At 42.2% G+C, this 19643-nt stretch overlaps 1 protein-coding gene across 9 annotated transcripts in view; it reads left to right on the top strand.

Moving 5' to 3' along the window:
• Positions 1-19643, top strand: part of pde4d (phosphodiesterase 4D, cAMP-specific) — a 1351522-nt gene that overhangs the window by 1071258 nt on the left and 260621 nt on the right. The window contains exon 1 of one of the 9 annotated variants that reach the window (XM_087988850.1): positions 16348-16430. The exons of the other annotated variants lie outside the window; for them this stretch is intronic. Within the exon in view, the coding sequence (XP_087844976.1) occupies positions 16363-16430 (68 nt within the window). The 5' untranslated portion in view covers positions 16348-16362. Of the gene's footprint in view, positions 1-16347; positions 16431-19643 lie in introns of those variants that run through there. 9 annotated transcript variants of the gene reach the window in all.

Consider the following 19643-nt stretch of genomic DNA (forward strand, 5'->3'; position numbering starts at 1 on the left):
CTGAATATTTGGTTTGCTGTTCTTTATCTGTAATTCGTTCCTCTATTTTTCATTTCTAAACAGTGACCTCTGCTGTGGATCAGCTGTTATTAAAGTTGTTTGGCTGCATATTGTTGTCACTGACTAAAGGAATTAAAACTAGAAAAGATTTGAATTTGTACAATATCTTAAGACGAATTAAGTACCACATCTCCCAGAAATATGTTCGACCATAGTGATGATTAGATGGAATACAGGGACCATTATATTGACATATTTGTTATCAGCTGATGAGCACCATAAATGTGTTTGGAAACATGAAATTCTCACATTCTGACAGAGAAAGTGGATTAAAATGAATCACGAGCGCTTGGAGACTGTGCATAAGATAACTAAAACTTCTTTATGTCAGTATATATCCCCTCCATTGTTCCTCACATCTCTTAATCCTCACTTAAATTCTCTATTCATAGAAGAAATGACAATATCAAGAATCGATACGACTAATTTCTAGGAAGGAAACAGCATGAACTGTGACATACTTGTGGATTTTAAATTGGAGCTTAGCGATGAAAAGTCACTTATTCTCAAAGAATAATTAGAATGCAAAGTGCCAGTGAGAACTTTCTGTTTTCTTCCCCAGAAACCTATATTCACCCGATCAATTTCCTGTTATCCAACCTCTTTTGACCTGTTGCATTTCCCTTTATTCTCCCAGTCAACTTTCTTTTACTCACTTAATCTACTGTCTTCTATTCACCCTTTTGATTTCCCTTTATTTACCCAAATGATTTCCCTATTTTCACTTTGTCTATTTCCTGTTATTTCTACTCAATTTCCCAATATTATTTTGTTCTCTGCTCGCTATCCTGTTATCCGCCGATCAGTTTACCTTTACTTATCTCTTGATGTCTCTTTATTCACCTGCTGGATTTCATGTTATCCTCCCAATTAATTTACCTTTACTCACCGTTCAATTTTCCTTGATTCAACGACTCTATTTACCTTTATTCTCCTGAACAACTGTATTTCATTCCCTGCTCAATATCCTGTTGTCCTCCCATTTAATTTACCTTTATTTACCACTCGATTTTCCTTTATTCACTGCTCAATTGTTTTTATTCACCTGAATGATTTCACTTTATTAATCTTTATTATTCACCTGATCAAATTCCCTCTCTTCACCCACTGAATTTCCCTTGATTCATCTGCTCAGTTTCCCTCTATTTATCTGATTGAGTTCCCTTTCTTCACCCATTTAAATTCCATCTATTTACCATTCATTTTTCTATTATTGCCCCATTTGATTCTCCTTTATTCACCTGATCAAATTCCCTCTATTCACCCATTACATTATCTATTATTCACCTGCTCAATTTCCCTTTATTTACTGTTCCATTTCCCTTTATTCACCTGAAGAATGTCATTTTATTCTCTGTTTAATATCCTGTTAACCTTCCAATTGATTTACCTTTAATCAATGATTGATTGTCCTTTCTTCATCGACTTGATTTCTCTTTCGCCTCCTGCTGGATTCCGTTTAATCACCCACTCAATGTCCCTTACTTCATCCACCCTGATATACTTTTATTTCCCTGAAAGAGTTTGCTTTAGTCACATACTCAAACTCCATGTATTACCGTGTGATATCCCTTTATTCAATCTTTCAACGTACTGTTATTCTCCTGAATTGGTTTCCTTTATTCACCTGCTGTACTGCCATTTATTTACCCAATGAATTTTCCTTTACTTCACCCACTTGATTCCCCTGATTCCTTTTATTTACACGATTGATTTCATGTTGTTCATTGCCCAATTGCCATTTAGTCACCCAATCAAATTCTGTTTAGTTCACTTTTGATTTGCCTTTATTCTCCCACTCAGTTTCTTTCTATGGACCACTTGCTATCCTTTTATCCATCCTTTAAATTTCCCACTATTCACCCATTTGGTTTTCCTGTCTTCACCTACTTACCTTTATTCACCTGATCAATTTCTCTTCATGCATTGGCTCAATTTCCCTCTATTCACCCAGTTTGTTTCCCTTTATTCACTTGTTCGATAAATATTTATTCTTCTGATTTAGATCCCTTTATCCACCTCCTCAATCTCCCTTTATCCACCTGCTCAATTTTCCCTTTATCCACCTGCTCAATCTCCCTTTATCCACCTCCTCAATCTCCCTTTATCCACCTCCTCAATTTTCCCTTTATCCACCTCCTCAATCTCCCTTTATCCACCTGCTCAATCTCCCTTTATCCACCTCCTCAATCTCCCTTTATCCACCTCCTCAATTTTCCCTTTATCCACCTCCTCAATCTCCCTTTATCCACCTCCTCAATCTCCCTTTATCCACCTGCTCAATTTTCCCTTTATCCACCTGCTCAATCTCCCTTTATCCACCTCCTCAATTTTCCCTTTATCCACCTCCTCAATTTTCCCTTTATCCACCTCCTCAATCTCCCTTTATCCACCTGCTCAATCTCCCTTTATCCACCTCCTCAATCTCCCTTTATCCACCTGCTCAATCTCCCTTTATCCACCTGCTCAATCTCCCTTTATCCACCTCCTCAATCTCCCTTTATCCACCTCCTCAATTTTCGCTTTATCCACCTCCTCAATCTCCCTTTATCCACCTCCTCAATCTCCCTTTATCCACCTCCTCAATCTCCCTTTATCCACCTCCTCAATCCCCCTTTATCCACCTGCTCAATCTCCCTTTATCCCCTCCTCAATCTCCCTTTATCCACCTCCTCAATCTCCCTTTATCCACCTCCTCAATTTTCCCTTTATCCACCTCCTCAATCTCCCTTTATCCACCTCCTCAATTTTCCCTTTATCCACCTCCTCAATCTCCCTTTATCCACCTCCTCAATCTCCCTTTATCCACCTACTCAATCCCCCTTTATCCACCTGCTCAATCTCCCTTTATCCACCTCCGCAATCTCCCTTTATCCACCTGCTCAATCTCCCTTTATCCACCTCCTCAATCTCCCTTTATCCACCTCCTCAATCTCCCTTTATCCACCTCCTCAATTTTCCCTTTATCCACCTGCTCAATCTCCCTTTATCCACCTCCTCAATCTCCCTTTATCCACCTCCTCAATCTCCCTTTATCCACCTGCTCAATCTCCCTTTATCCACCTCCTCAATCTCCCTTTATCCACCTCCTCAATTTTCCCTTTACCAACCTCCTCAATCTCACTTTATCCACCTCCTCAATTTTCCCTTTATCCACCGCCTCAATCTCCCTTTATCCACCTCCTCAATTTTCCCTTTATCCACCTGCTCAATCTCCCTTTATCCACCTCCTCAATCTCCCTTTATCCACCTCCTCAATCTCCCTTTATCCACCTCCTCAATTTTCCCTTTATCCACCTGCTCAATCTCCCTTTATCCACCTCCTCAATTTCCCTTTATCCACCTCCTCAATTTTCCCTTTATCCGCCTGCTCAATCTCCCTTTATCCACCTCCTCAATCTCCCTTTATCCACCTCCTCAATCTCCCTTTATCCACCTGCTCAATCTCCCTTTATCCACCTCCTTAATCACCCTTTATCCACCTCCTCAATTTTCCCTTTATCCACCTCCTCAATCTCCCTTTATCCACCTGCTCAATCTCCCTTTATCCACCTCCTCAATCTCCCTTTATCCACCTCCTCAATCTCCCTTTATCCACCTCCTCAATTTTCCCTTTATCCACCTCCTCAATCTCCCTTTATCCACCTCCTCAATCTCCCTTTATCCACCTCCTCAATTTTCCCTTTATCCACCTCCTCAATTTTCCCTTTATCCACCTCCTCAATCTCCCTTTATCCACCTCCTCAATCTCCCTTTATCCACCTCCTCAATTTTCCCTTTATCCACCTCCTCAATTTTCCCTTTATCCACCTCCTCAATCTCCCTTTATCCACCTCCTCAATTTTCCCTTTATCCACCTCCTCAATTTTCCCTTTATCCACCTCCTCAATCTCCCTTTATCCACCTCCTCAATTTTCCCTTTATCCACCTCCTCAATTTTCCCTTTATCCACCTCCTCAATCTCCCTTTATCCACCTGCTCAATCTCCCTTTATCCACCTCCTTAATCACCCTTTATCCACCTCCTCAATTTTCCCTTTATCCACCTCCTCAATCTCCCTTTATCCACCTGCTCAATCTCCCTTTATCCACCTCCTCAATCTCCCTTTATCCACCTGCTCAATCTCCCTTTATCCACCTCCTCAATTTTCCCTTTATCCACCTCCTCAATCTCCCTTTATCCACCTGCTCAATCTCCCTTTATCCACCTCCTCAATTTTCCCTTTATCCACCTCCTCAATCTCCCTTTATCCACCTCCTCAATCTCCCTTTATCCACCTGCTCAATCTCCCTTTATCCACCTGCTCAATCTCCCTTTATCCACCTCCTCAATCTCCCTTTATCCACCTCCTCAATCTCCCTTTATCCACCTCCTCAATTTCCCTTTATCCACCTCCTCAATCTCCCTTTATCCACCTGCTCAATCTCCCTTTATCCATCTGCACAATTTTCCCTTATTGACCTGCTCAATTTCACTTCGTTCATCAATCTATTGCCCTTTATCCATTCAATTAATTTCTTTTTATTCACGTGCTGAATTTCCCCTCCTCCTCCACTCGATTTCCCTTTGTTCACTCGAACAATGTCATTTCATTCTTTGCTCGATATCCCATTTTCCTCTCAAATGATTTACCTTTAATCATGGCTCGATATTCTTTTATTCTCCTACTTGATTTCCCTTTAATTACGTTTATTTTCCTTTTGCTCACCCGCTCAATTTTCCTTGATTCTTCAACTCAATTTCCCTTTATCCATTTGATTTGAGTACCTTCATTCAATCAATTAATTTCCCTTTATTTGTCACTCAATTTCATGTTATTTCCCTGCGCAATTTCCTTTCCTTCACCCATTAGATTTCCCCTTATTTACCCGCTTGATTGCCCTTTTACTAACTTAGCGATTTTCCTTCATTTATGCGCTCGATTTCCCTTTACTCACTGATTTTCCATTATTTACCCACTTTATTTCCCTTTATTCTCTCCTCAATTTATTCTCTGCTCTCTATTCCGTTATCCACTGATTGATTTACCTTTACTCACTGCTGGGTTTCCCTTTATTGACTGTTCAATTGTTTCTTTTATCTCCTGCTTGGTTTCACTTTATTCACCCACTTTATTTATCTGATCAAATTCCCTCCAATCATGTGTTCAATTTCTCATGATGTACCTGATCAATTTCCCTTTATTTATTTGAATGATTTCATGTTATTGAGCAAAATGATGCTACTTTATTCTCCCCAATGATATCAGAACATTCACCCAAACCATTTAATTATATTCATCAGCTTGATTTCCTGTTATTCTCTGGTTCATTATCACAAAATTCACTGCTCAATTTTATTTTATTCTTTGCTCAATTTCCTGTTATCCTCCCAATCAATTTACTTCTATGTGCTGTTCAATTTTAGTTTAATCAACAGTTTGATTCCCTTTATTCACCCGGTAAATTTCATGATTTGAACATATTGTCTAGCTATCACCATTGTTAACAGCTAACCTGAGAATGCAACTTTTTTTAAAAAGGTTTTGTGATGTACACATGAAAGAAGTGAAACTATCACGGTATTCAAACAGATGAAAGACTGAACAATCAATTTTTCAATGTATAATTTCAGTTACATCACTCTGTAAATTTTTGCTATAAATTCTGTGTTAGGATTGAGCCCTCCACTATCACCTGATGAAGGAGCGGCGCTCTGAAAGCTAGTGTGCTCCCAATTAAACCTGTTGGACTATAACCTGGTGTTGTGTGATTTTTAACTTGATGAGTTTCATGTTATTCATGTGATTCAATTCCTTTCATTTATTCAATATCTTTTTATTCACTATCTCAGTTTCACATTATTCACCTGCCTGATTTCGCTTTATCCACCTCTGGATATATCTGTATTTTCCCAATCAATTTTGCGTTATTCATCCAATCAATTTTTCTTTCTTATCCCGCTCCATTTCCCTATTTTCACCCACTATATTTCCTTTTATTAACTGGCTTGACTTCCCATTATCTTCCCAATTGATTTTCCTTTATTCAACGACTCACTTTCCCTGTCGCATGCTTGATTTCCTTTTATTCAACCACTCAATTTCTCTTTATTTTCATACACAGTTCCCCTTTATTCATTCACTCAATATGCCTTTATTCATCTGATTGAATTCCCTTTGTTCATTGCTCAATATCCCTTTATTCATTTGATTAATTGCACATTATTCACATGCGTGATATCCTTTTATTTGCCAGTTGGATATATCTTTATACTCCTGATTGACTTCCCATTTTACACCCACTGGATTTCCCTTGATTCACCTGATTAATTTACCTTTTCTTTCCATTTAATTTCCCCTTCATTCATCCACTCGGGTTCTCTTTATTCACCCGGTTGATTTCCTTTTGTTCACTCATTCCATTTCCCTTTGTTCACCCAAGTGATTTTGTTTATTCACCCACTCGATCTCCCTTTATCCACTCACTCGATCTCCCTTTATCCACCCACTCGATCTCCCTTTATTCACCCACTCGATCTCCATTTATCCACCCACTCGATCTCCCTTTATTCACCCACTCGATCTCCATTTATCCACTCACTCGATCTCCCTTTATTCACTCATTCGATCTCCCTTTATCCACCCACTCGATCTCCCTTTATTCACCCACTCGATCTCCCTTTATCCACCCACTCGATCTCCCTTTATCCACCCTCTCGATCTCCCTATATTCACTCACTTGAGTGCCAATTTAAAGGGGTGCCAATTTAAAACTGAGATGAGGATAAATTAATTCTCTCTCATGGTTGTGAATCTAGGAACTCCTTGCAGCAGAGAGCTGTTGGAGCAGAGTCTCTCCCTGGACCATAGGAGGCTGAGGAAGTATAGAGGTTTATAAGAGCAGGAGGCACATAGATAAGGTCAATAGTCAGGTCTTTTCCTCAAAGTAGGAGAGTCCAAGACTAGAGGGCATAAGTTTTGTGGAACCAGAGGGATAGAGGTTTTTCATGGCTTCTCCAAATGACTGGAGAACTTCACCTGATGGCAGAGCAGCCTTCCAAAAGCTTCTGATGTCAAATAAACCTATAAGACTATAACCTGATGTTGTGTGACTTCTGACTTTGACCACCTCAGTCCAACTCCGGCAGCTCCATGAAATGACTGGGAGCTTTGCCTAAACAGCTTCTTACCTGCTATTCACCATATCACTCATTTCTTGAATTATCTGTCAGCTTTTGCACTGACTGAAATTTGTTAGGGTACTGATTGGTACTTTCAGCTTCTTTGAATGTGGAGGTCAAACTTAGTTTGGTGCTCAGCCCCTGCTGTGTCATGGCTGTTTGCCTTGAAATTGTGTCAGATATGGGGTACTGACTAAATTCGCTCCCTTTATTCCATAATGCGGGAATCCGGAACAAATTTAAAATCAGAATTAGACCATTCAGGGAAAGTAATTGATATATTTTGTTAGATATCAAAGAAAGCAGACCAGAGACAAACAGTGTTGAGGTATAATTGAACCTGGTTGTGATTGGGGAAAAAAAAGATAGCACTTATCACAACTTTGAAACTTCCCAAGGTACGTTATCGATAAGAAAGTGCTTTCATTTTGAAGTGTGATCACAGTTTTGTGTCAGAAACAGCAGTCAGTTTGCACACAGCAAGCTCTCACGAACAGTAATGCGATAATCTGACCAGATAATCTGTTTCTTTCTTACTGGCTGAAGGACTGCAGATGCTGGAAAGTCAGAGTCGATAAGGTATGGGGCTGGAGAAAGCACAGCAGGTCGAGCATGATAAATGCATCAGAATGTAGCTTAGTATTGCAACCAGTGTTTTCTTCATTTTGCCAATTTGAAGTTATATTCCATCTATTGAAACTAGTTGTGTGCCCAGCCTTGTGGACAGAAATTAATTTGGATGCTGGGTTTAAGTAATGTGAAAGAGCACGAAGAAGTGACATCACAGAGTCATACAGCTTGGAAACAGATCCATCGGTCCAACTAGTCCACATCAACAATGTTCATAACCTAAATTAGTCCCTGCCTGCATTTCAGCCATTTCCCTCCAAACCTTTCCAACTCATTTACTTATCCAAAAGTCTTTTAAACATTATAACTGTGCTGCACCCACCACTTCATCTGGCAGTTCATTCCACACACTAACCACACTATATATAAAAATGTTGCCCTTCATGACCTCTTTCCATCCATCTTTCTCCTCTCACCTTAAAAATATGCTCCCTAGTTTTAAACTTCCCGACATTAGGGAGAGGAACTTTGCTATTCACCTTCATGATGCCCCTCATAATGTGATAAACTTCTATAAAGTCACCTCGCAATCTCAGTCGCTCCAGTGAAAAATGTTCCAGCATTTTGAGCAACATCCTGGTAAATCTTTTCTGAAACCTGTCCAGTTTAATAATGTCCTTCCTATACTGGGATGACCAGGACTACAAACAGTACTCCAGAAGAGGCTTCACCAACATCCTGTACAACATCAGCATGACCTCCTATACTCCAAGGCCTGAGCAATGAATGCAAGTGTGCCAACTGCTAACTGACTTCGACCCGTGATGCAAATTTCAAAGAATTATGTACCTGAACCCCTAGGTCTGTCTGTTCTGCAACACTATCTAGTGCCCTACTCTTAATTATATATGCCCTGCTCTGGTTTGTTTGACCGAAATGCATAACCTTGTGTTTATCCAAATTAAACTCCATCTGCCATTTCTTAGCCCATTGACCCAATTGATCAAGATCTCTTTGTAATCTTAGACAACCTTCTTCACTGTTCACAATACCACCAACTTTGGTGTCATCCACAAACTTACTAACTATACCTGTTATATTTTCATCCAAGTTATTTGCATAAATGACAAACAAAAGTGGACCCAGCACCAATCCCTGCCCAAAAAATAATCCTCCTCCATCACTCTCTGTCTCCTACCATAAAGCTAATTTTGTATCCAGTCAGCAAGCTCACCCTGAATCCAATGTAATCTAACTTTACTAATTAGTCCACCATGCAGAACCTATCAAAGACTTTAGTAAAGTCCATGGAAACAACATCTACAGCTCTATTGTCATCAGTCTTTTCGGTTACTTCCTCAAAAATCTTAAATCAAATTTGTGAGACGTGATTTCTCTCCCACAAAACCATGCTGACTATCTGTAATCAGTCTTTTCCTCTCTAAATACATAATGTATTGCGGTTTCTGATAGATCTTGGAGGCACCTAAAGTACAACGATTTTCCTCATTATAAATGAGTCTGGATGCCAGTGAAAGGGAAATCTCAGATTTCTGAAAATGTTCATGCTTTAATGCTCACTTTTCTCTTGCTACTTACTTTTCACTTTGTTCTTTCTGGAGAAGACAAAGTGTAGGCTGGCAATGCTGCATGAATACAAATACTTCTACATTTCGCTGCATCTGACAGTTTTCTCTCTTCTGTGTGTTCCATAAGCCTGTTTCTCTCCCCATTTTGCACAGTATATTTTGAAGGTTAAATTAACAGAACATACAGTTGTAAGTTCAGCTCTTGACTTTTTAGGAACAGAAAGCTCAGCACCTCAGTTTTTAAATGATTGTAAATTCATATATTCAGTGAAATATAGGAGTTTGTCCCATTTATGAAACAAGGTGTGTGGATAGCCCCACATACTAATGAGCGAACTTAGTTAAAGTCATTTGCCACTTGAGTCATTTTTATTCTGTGGGATCTTTAGTGGATTGAGATACATCAAGTTGATGCATCTAGTCATGAGAAATTGGACAGTTAAAATGTTGCACCTACAACAGGCATAAACTTTGGGGCCATGGCGATCATAGAGTCATAGAATCCTTAGCCCACATGCTCCTATGGTATATCCACATTGCCATTAGGGAAGGAATTTCAGGATTTTGATGGTGAAGGGACCATGTCAGGGTTTTACCTGGTTTGAATGGAAAATTACAAGTGATGTTGTTTCATATATCTGCTGCCCTTGAAACCCATTCACTTCCCCCTATTACTCTACATTTCCCCCGACTAATACACCTAGCCTACACATCCTTGACTTAGAGTCATAGGGTCATAGAGATGTACAACATGGAAACAGACCCTTCGGTCCAACCTGTCCACGCCGACCAGATATCCCAACCCAATCTAGTCCCACCTGCCAGCTTGGAGATGCCGGTATTGGACTGGGGTGGACAAAGTTAAAAATCACACAACACCAGGTTATAGTCCAACAGATTTATTTGTAAGTTCTAGCTTTCGAAGCACTGCTCCTTCGTCAGGTGTGTGTGTTCTGATCTTATGGCGTTACGGTCTTTTGGTCTTATCCTCCACAACCACCTGATGAAAGAGCAGCGCATTGAAGGTTAGTGCTTCCAAATGAACTTGTTGGACTATAACGTGGTATTGTGTAATTTTTAACTTAACACATCCTTGGAACACTGGGCAATTTAGCATGGCCAATTCACCTGGCCTGCACATCTTTGGACTGTGGGAGGAAACCGGAACACCTGGAGGAAACCCACGCAGACACAGGGAAAATGTGCAAACTCTACACAGACAGTCGCCCAAAGTGGGAATCGCGCCCAGATCCCTGGTGGTGTGAGGCAGCATTTTTGTTGCCTCTATCTGTGGTGGAGGGAGTGAATGTTTGCGATGTGATGCTTGTCAAGCAGGCTGCTTTGCCCTACTTGGTATCAAACTTCTAGAGTGTTGTTGGAGCTACACCCATTCAGGCAAGTGGGGAGTTTTCCATCACATTCCTGACTTATGCCTTGTTGATGCTGGACCGCCCTTGGGGAGTCAGATGGTGATTTATTTGCTGTGGTATTCCACTGTACTTATATGGCTTGTCCACTTCAGTTTCTAGTCAATGGTAGCCCCCCCAGGATGGTAGTGGGGGATTTAGTGATGCCATTGTCAAAGGGTGATGGTTAGATTACTCTTATTGCCTGATATTTTTGTGGTGTGACATTGAAAGAGGTACATGGATTGGAAAAGTTTAGATGGATAAATGCCAAATGCAGGCAATTGGGAGTAGTTTAGTTTAGGACACTGACTTGGCATGGATGAGTTGGGTCAAAGAGGCTATTTCTGTGCTGTATGACAGTATGACTTTATAAAGCTGAGATAGATAGATCTTTGATCAGTAGAGGAATCAAGGATTGTTGATTATGCAGAAAAGTGAAATTCAGGGACTTTTTTGGAGGAAAAGCAGAAACATGGACATGAGGAATGTCTGATTAGCCATGACCCTATTGAATGTCAGAGCAGGCTCAAACAGTGGAATGGTCTACTCCTGTTCATTTTCTTATGGTCTTATGGACCGATACATTGCCTTGAAGGGAACACAGTGGATTCACCAAATAATACCAGCACTAAGAGAGATAAGTAATGAGCAGGATGCATCAACTTCACTTGTGTGCCTTTGAATTTAAAAGATTGCGGGACAGTCTAACAGAGGTATTTAAAATGATCAAGAGATTGATAGTGGACAGACATCTAATTTTTCAGAAACAAATGTGATGATAACTAAAATATCAAAACAGATGCCTTAGTCTAACCTGCAAAATGTTGAGGCTGAGGCTAAATTGTTAAGGGCCTTTTTAAAGCTGTATTCTTAGTTCACTGAAATGAGCTCCTGCGCCCACTTCAGATCCACTTTACTTAAAATGTTTGGGTCATTCAGAGCAAGCTCCCACTATTCATTCTGGATTTTTCAATCAATGCTCCTAATGGCTGGAAAACTGTAAAACAAAAACTTCCTAAATTTAAGAAATACGAGTTTTGTGAAGCCACAGAGTGCAGGAGTATTTTTCATGGCCTCCCCAAATGACTGGGAGCTTTGGCTAAACTGTTTACTGCCTGCTACTCATCACATCCCTCACTTAGCCTCGGAGAGTTATACAGTATGGAAACAGAACATTCAGTCCGACCAGTACATATCGAGTAGATATCTTAAACTGAACTAGTCCTGACCCATATCCCTCCAAACCTTTCCTACTCATGGACTTGACCAAATGTTTTTTAAACATTGTAATTGTACCCACATCCACTGCTTCCTCAGGACGTTCATTTCACATGTCAACCACCCTCTGTGTAAAAGATTTACTCATCATGTCTATTTTAAATCTCTCCCCCTCACCTTAAAAGTGTACCCCCTTGTCTTAAAATTCCCCATCACAGGGAAAAGGCAACTACCATTAAAGCTATCTATTTCTCTCATTATTTTATAAACTTCTTTGAGATTGTCTCTCATAAGAACATATGAACTAGGAGCAGGAGTAGGCCGTCTGGCCCTTCAAGCCTGCTCCGCCATTCAATTAGGTCATGGCTGATCTTTTTGTGGACTCAGCTCCACTTTCCCACCTTCTCACCCTCACCCTTAATTCCTTTATTGTTAAAAAAAATTATCTTAGCTTTAAAAACATTTACTGAAGTAGCGTCAACCATTAATTGTTTAAATCCTGTTCCTATTTGTTGTACCAAAATGCAATACTTTGCTTTTATCCAGATTGAACTCCATCTGCCATTTTTCAGCCCATTGACCCATTTGATCAAGATCCCTTTGTTGTCTTAGGAAATCTTCTTCAGTGTCTTCTATGCACCAATTTTGGTGTAGTCTCCAAACTTACTAAGAATGTCTTCTATTTTCCCATCCAAATAACTTGTAGAAATGATAAACAAACCAGAACTGATCCCTGTAGAACACTGCTGATCACAGGCCTCCAGTCCAAAAATTAACCGTCCACAACCGCTCTCTGGCTCCTGCCGAAAAGCCAATTATATATCCAATTGGCAAGCGCATTTCTTGATTTATCTGTTGGCATTTGAACTAAATGAAATTTGTTAGGGTACTGATTGGTGCTTTCAGCTTCCATGAATGTGGAGATCAAACTTAGTTTGGTGCTCAGCCCCTGTTCTGCTGTGTCATGGCTGTTTGCCTTGGAATTGTGTCAGATTTGGGATACTGACTAAATTAGCTCCAATTGGTTTCTATCATGGGAGAGTCTGGAACAAGAAATCACAAATTTAAAATCAGAATTGGCACATTTAGTGGAAGTTGACTGCAACTGATATATTTTGTTAGATATCAAAGAAAGCAGATCAGAGACAAATAGAGTTGTGGTACAATCCAACCTTGATCTGATTGGGGGAAAAAAAAATAACACCTGTCACAACTTTGAAACTTCCCAAGGTACTTTATAGATAATGAAGTGCTTTCATTTTGGAGTGCAATCACCGTTGTGTGTCGGAAACATCAACCATATTGCATGCAGCAAACTCTCACAAACATTAATGTGATAATCTGAACCAGATAATCTGTTTTTTTGCTGCTTGAAAAATAAATGTATCAGAATGTAGTTTAGTAATGCAACCAGTGTTTTCCTCATTTTGCCAATTTGTAATTTACATTCAAGAATCTTCTAAATCTCATTGAAATCTGTTGTGCGCCTAGCCTTGTGAACAGAAATTAATTTGGACATAATGTGAAATAAGTGACATCATAGAGTCATACAGAATGAAAACAGACCCTTCAGTCCAACTAGTCCAATGTTCCCCCAAACTAACTAGTCCCACCTGCCTGCGTTTGACCCATATCCTTCCAAACCTTTCTAATTCATTTACTTATCCAATGTCTTTTAAAATTGTAAGTGTACCCACACCCACCACTTCCTCTTGCAGTTCATTCCACACACTAACCACTCGGTGTAAAAAAAGTTGCCCCTCACTTCCTTTTTAAATCTTCCTCCTCTCACCTTAAATATATGCCTCCTTACTTTGAACACCCTCACCTTAGGAAAAGGACTTTCTACGAATAGCCGCTCATAATTTGTGAATTCCATAAGGTCACCCCTCAACCTCTGACGCTTCAGTGAAAAAAGCCCCAGTCTATACAGCATATTTTTATAACTCAAACCCTCCATTCCCGGCAACATCCCGGTAAATCTTTTCTGAGCCCTCTCCAGTTTAATAATATCCTTCCTATTACATGGCTGCACAGTACTCCAGTTCAGGCAGCATTCAAGGAGATTTCGCTGCTCCTTGGATGCTGCCTGAACTGCTGTGCTCTTCCAGCACCACTAATCCAGATCTGGTTTCCAGCATCTGCAGTCATTGTTTTTACCTTTTTGCACAGTACTCCAGAAGAGACCTCACCAATGCCCTGTATAATCTCAACATGATTCCCAACTCCAGTACTCAAAGGTTTGAGCAATGAAGGCAAGCATTCTAAATGCCTTCTTAACCATCCAGTCTCTTTGTGACACAAATTTTGAAAATTCATGTACCTGGTCTCTCTGTTCTACAATAATATCCTTGACCTGACTTTACTTGTATAAGTCCTGCCCTTTTTTTGTTTTGCCAAAATGCAGTGTCTTGCATTTATCCAAATTAGACTCCATCTGCCACTCCTGAGCCAATTGACACAATTGATCAAGATCTCTTTGTAATCTTATTTAACCCTGTTCGCTGCCCACTATACGACCAGTTTTGGTGGCATCTGCAAAATTACTAACCATGCCTTCTATATTCTCATCCATATCATTTATATAAATAACAAGTGACAGTGGATCCAGTACTAATCCCTGTGGAACACTACTGGTCACAGGCCTCTAGAAGTAAAAAAAAAACAACCCTCCACCATCTGTCTGTGTCTCCTACCTAAAGTTAATTTTGTAACCAATTGGCAAGTTCACCCTGAATCTTGTGTGATGTGATCTAATTTTACTAATTAGTCCATTATGTGGAACTTTATCAAAGGTTTTACTAAAATCTAAGTAAATGATGTCTACAGTTCTATTCTCATCATTCTTTTTGGATACTTCCTCAAATAACTTTATCATGGTTGTGAGATGTGATTTCCCTCCCACAAAACCATGGTGACTATCCGTATTCGGACGTTGCCTCTCCAAATACACGTGGATTTTTTTTTTCATTTTATTCCTTTGTGAGACGATGGTGTCGCTGGCTGACCAGCATTTATTGCGCGCCCTTCGTTGAGAAGGTGAAGGTGAGCTGCTTTCTTGAACAGCTGCAGTTCACCTGCTGTGGGTTGACCCACAATGCCATTAGGAAGGGAATTCCAGGGTTTTGACCTAATGACAGTGAAGGAATGGCAATGTATTTCCAGATCAGAATGGTGAGTGGTTTGGAGGGGATCTTGAAGGTAGCAGTGTTCGCTGCTTCTTGTTCGTCTAGATGGAAATGGTCGTGGATTTGGAAGTTGATGTCTCAGAACCTTAGGTGAATTTCTACAGTGAACCTTGTACACTGCTGCTGCTGAGCAATAGTCGCAGAGGGAGTGGATGTGTATGCCAATCAAGCTGGCTGATTGATTGCATGATGTATTTTGGTCACTGACAGCTCTTACTGGCACCTAAAATACGGTGATTTCCTGCATTATGGATGAGTCTGGAAGCCGGTGGATGAGAAATCTCAGATTTCTGAAAATGTTCATGCTTTAATTCTACTCACTTTTCTCTTGTTACTCAATTTTCACTTTGTTCTTTCTGGGGGGAAAAAAACCAAGGTGTGGAGGTGCCAGTATTGGACTGGGGTGGACAAAATTAAAAATCACACAACACCAGGTTATCGTCCAACAGGTTTATTTGGAAGCAGTAGCTTTCGGAGCGCTGCCTGATGAAGGAGCAGTGTTCAGGAAGCTAGTGCTTCCAAATAAACCTGTTGAACTATAACCTGGTGTTGTGTGATTTTTAACTTGGAAAAAACAAAGTGTAGGCTGGGAGTGCTGCATGAATGCAAATACTTCTATATTTCTTTTGCTGCATCTGGCAGTTTTCTCTCTTCTGTGTGTTCCACAAACTTTGCTCCCCATTTCACACAGTAACATGAAAAACAAAACACTAAAAGACTGAGACCAGGCAAATGGAATGAGTGGACACTTTGTGGAGTTGAACAACTGACACTTGGTTGTGCTGAATGATCTTTTTATCTGTAGTATATTCAACGTAAAAAAATGAAGTATATTTTGAAGGTAAAATTAACATAACGTACAGTTGTGATATCAGTTCTTCTTTTTCGGGAAAAAAAAAGTCTAGTTTTTAAATGATGATGTAGATTCTTACATTCAATGCAACATGGGAGTTGTCCTATTCATCAGACTGCGCGAATGACCCCATAAACGAAGTCGAACGACCTCAGTTTGCCGCTGGAGTCACTTTTTCTCCTGCGGGTTCTTCACCGAACTGAGATGCATCAGAGTGAGTGGTGTCACCGTGAGTGACCGGGCAGGGAACATGCAGCGCCTGCTACAGCCGGCAATATCCGGGCGATAGGAACCTGTGCCCCGAGCTGAGGTGAATGGTCCTGACCGTAGGGATGGCTACCGAGTGGCTGCGGGCTGGAACCACGTCCCGGGAACAGAGAAGGTGGGCTGTCAGACTGAGACGTGCAGCGAGTTTGGGATAAGCTTTAAAGCAGTTTAGGAAACTCAAGTGCTTGGTGACTGATCTGCAGAGCAAGAGAACTCCAAGGCTGGACTCCCAACACGGGGAATGGCAACAAGTAGCCAGTGGGACGGTGAGGGTGAGGGGTTACCCCCCCACCCATTCGGGCTCTCTCTCCCCCTCTCTCTCACTGAGCCCCTGGCCGCTGATGGAGTTGAAGCTGTTCTTTCTGCAGTCTGGGACCAGGCTGCGGGGCAGCTGGGTGTAAGGGAGCTCTTCAACCCCCTGTTTACTTGGGGGGCGGTGGAGTAAGGGATGAGGGATGGGCTGGAAGCTGAGGGTGGGGGCAGCACAGCACTTTGCCCGAGTGCAGCTCCAGCTCCTTCCCTGGGCAGCGAACCCCCTCCGAAGGAGCAGCTTTGCTCGGGTTCTCCCCTTCCCTCCCCTCTCTCCGTCCACTGGTGGGAAAACCGGGGGCCGGGGGCATATGCGATCCTCCTGCCGCTTCTACCTCCTTCCTGGCTTCAGTCTCTGTGTGTGTCTATAAGTGGGTTACTGTCTCTGTCTATGTGTGTATAGGTGTGTAAGTATGCCGGTCTCTGTCTCAGTGTGTGTGCGTGCCTCTAAAGGTATGTTTTTGTGTCTGTCTCAGTTTGTGTGTATATGTCAGTCTCTATTTGGTGTCTGTCTGTGTCTCAGTGTGTCTGTCTCAGTGTGCCTGTGTCTCAGTGTGTGTGTCTGTGTCTGAGTATGTCTGTGTCTCTCTATGTGTATATCTCAGTATTTGTGTGTGTTTGTGGAGAAAGTGAGGAGTGCAGATGCTGGAGATCAGAGTCTAGAGTGTGGTGCTGGAAAAACACCGCGGGTCAGTCAGACGTTTTGGGTATAAACTCTTCATCAAGAATGAGCCTAATTCCTGATGAAGGGCTTACCCGAAAGGTCGATTCTCCTGCTCTGTATGGACATGTGTTTGTGTGTGTTTCACTGTGGCAGTGTATGTGTCTGTGTTTCACTGTGTCTGTCTCACTGTCTCAGTGTGTGACTGTGTTTATATGTCTCACTGTGTGTCTCACAGTCTGTGTCTCACTCTGTGTCTCTGAGTGTCTCACTGTGTGTGTCACTATATGTGTGTCATTATGTGTGGGTGTCCTTATGTCTGTGTGTCTCGCTATGTCTGTGTGTGTCTCACTATGTATGTGTGTCTCACTGTGTTCCTGTGTGTGTCTCTCTCACTGTGTATGTCAGACTGTGTTCCTGTGTGTCTCTCACTGTATGTCAGACTGTGTTCCTGTGTGTGCCTCACTCTGTTTCTCACTGTGTCCGTGTGTGTCTGTGTGTATCACACTGTGTTCTGTGTCTCTCTCTGTGCCTGTGTGTATGTGCCTGTGTCACACTGTATTCCTGTGTATGTGTCTCACTATGTCTGTGTGTATGTGTCTATGTGTGTCACACTGTGTTCCTGTGTGTCTCTCACTGTCTGTGTCACACTGTGTTCCTGTGTATGTGTTTCACTGTGTCCCTGTGTGTGTCTCTGTGTCCCTGTGTGTGTGTCTCACTATGTGTGTCCTGTGTCCTTGTGTATGTCTCACTGTGTCCCTGTGTGTGTTCTCACTGTCCCTGTGTGTGTTTCACTGTATCCATGTGTGTGTCTCACTGTCCCTGTGTGTGTGTGTCTCACTGTATCCCTGTGTGTGTGTCTCACTGTCCCTGTGTGTGTTTCACTGTATCCATGTGTGTGTCTCACTGTCCCTGTGTGTGTGTCTCACTGTATCCCTGTGTGTGTGTCTCACTGTCCCTGTGTGTGTGTCTCACTGTCCCTGTGTGTGTGTGTCTCACTGTATCCCTGTGTGTGTGTGTCTCACTGTATCCCTGTGTGTGTGTCTCACTGTCCCTGTGTGTGTGTGTCTCACTGTCCCTGTGTGTGTGTCTCACTGTCCCTGTGTGTGTGTGTCTCACTGTATCCCTGTGTGTGTGTGTCTCACTGTCCCTGTGTGTGTGTCTCACTGTCCCTGGGTGTGTGTGTCTCACTGTATCCCTGTGTGTGTGTGTCTCACTGTCCCTGTGTGTGTGTCTCACTGTCCCTGTGTGTGTGTGTCTCACTGTATCCCTGTGTGTGTGTGTCTCACTGTCCCTGTGTGTGTGTCTCACTGTATCCCTGTGTGTGTGTGTCTCACTGTATCCCTGTGTGTGTGTCTCACTGTCCCTGTGTGTGTGTGTCTCACTGTATCCCTGTGTGTGTGTCTCACTGTCCCTGTGTGTGTTTCACTGTATCCATGTGTGTGTCTCACTGTCCCTGTGTGTGTGTCTCACTGTATCCCTGTGTGTGTGTGTCTCACTGTCCCTGTGTGTGGTCTCACTGTATCCCTGTATGTGTGTGTTCTCACTGTCCCTGTGTGTGTGTGTCTCACTGTATCCCTGTGTGTGTGTCTCACTGTATCCCTGTGTGTGTGTCTCACTGTCCCTGTGTGTGTGTCTCACTGTCCCTGTGTGTGGTCTCACTGTATCCCTGTGTGTGTGTGTGTCTCACTGTATCCCTGTGTGTGTGTCTCACTGTATCCCTGTGTGTGTGTCTCACTGTCCCTGTGTGTGTGTCTCACTGTATCCCTGTGTGTGTCTCACTGTCCCTGTGTGTGTGTCTCACTGTATCCCTGTGTGTGTGTCCCACTGTCCCTGTGTGTGTGTCTCACTGTATCCCTGTGTGTGTGTCTCACTGTCCCTGTGTGTGTGTCTCACTGTCCCTGTGTGTGTGTCTCACTGTATCCCTGTGTGTGTGTCCCACTGTCCCTGTGTGTGTGTCTCACTGTCCCTGTGTGTGTGTCTCACTGTATCCCTGTGTGTGTGTCTCACTGTCCCTGTGTGTGTGTCTCACTGTATCCCTGTGTGTGTGTCTCACTGTCCCTGTGTGTGTGTCTCACTGTATCCCTGTGTGTATGTCCCACTGTCCCTGTGTGTGTGTCTCACTGTCCCTGTGTGTGTGTCTCACTGTATCCCTGTGTGTGTGTCTCACTGTCTCTGTGTGTGTGTCTCACTGTCCCTGTGTGTGTGTCTCACTGTATCCCTGTGTGTGTGTCCCACTGTCCCTGTGTGTGTGTCTCACTGTATCCCGGTGTGTGTGTCTCACTGTCCCTGTGTGTGTGTCTCACTGTATCCCTGTGTGTGTCCCACTGTCCCTGTGTGTGTCTCACTGTCCCTGTG

Source organism: Chiloscyllium plagiosum, unplaced genomic scaffold (genome assembly GCF_037043375.1).
Source record: "Chiloscyllium plagiosum isolate Xiang-an unplaced genomic scaffold, Cpla_swu_hap1 HiC_scaffold_1, whole genome shotgun sequence".
NCBI classification, from domain to species: Eukaryota; Metazoa; Chordata; class Chondrichthyes; order Orectolobiformes; family Hemiscylliidae; genus Chiloscyllium; species Chiloscyllium plagiosum.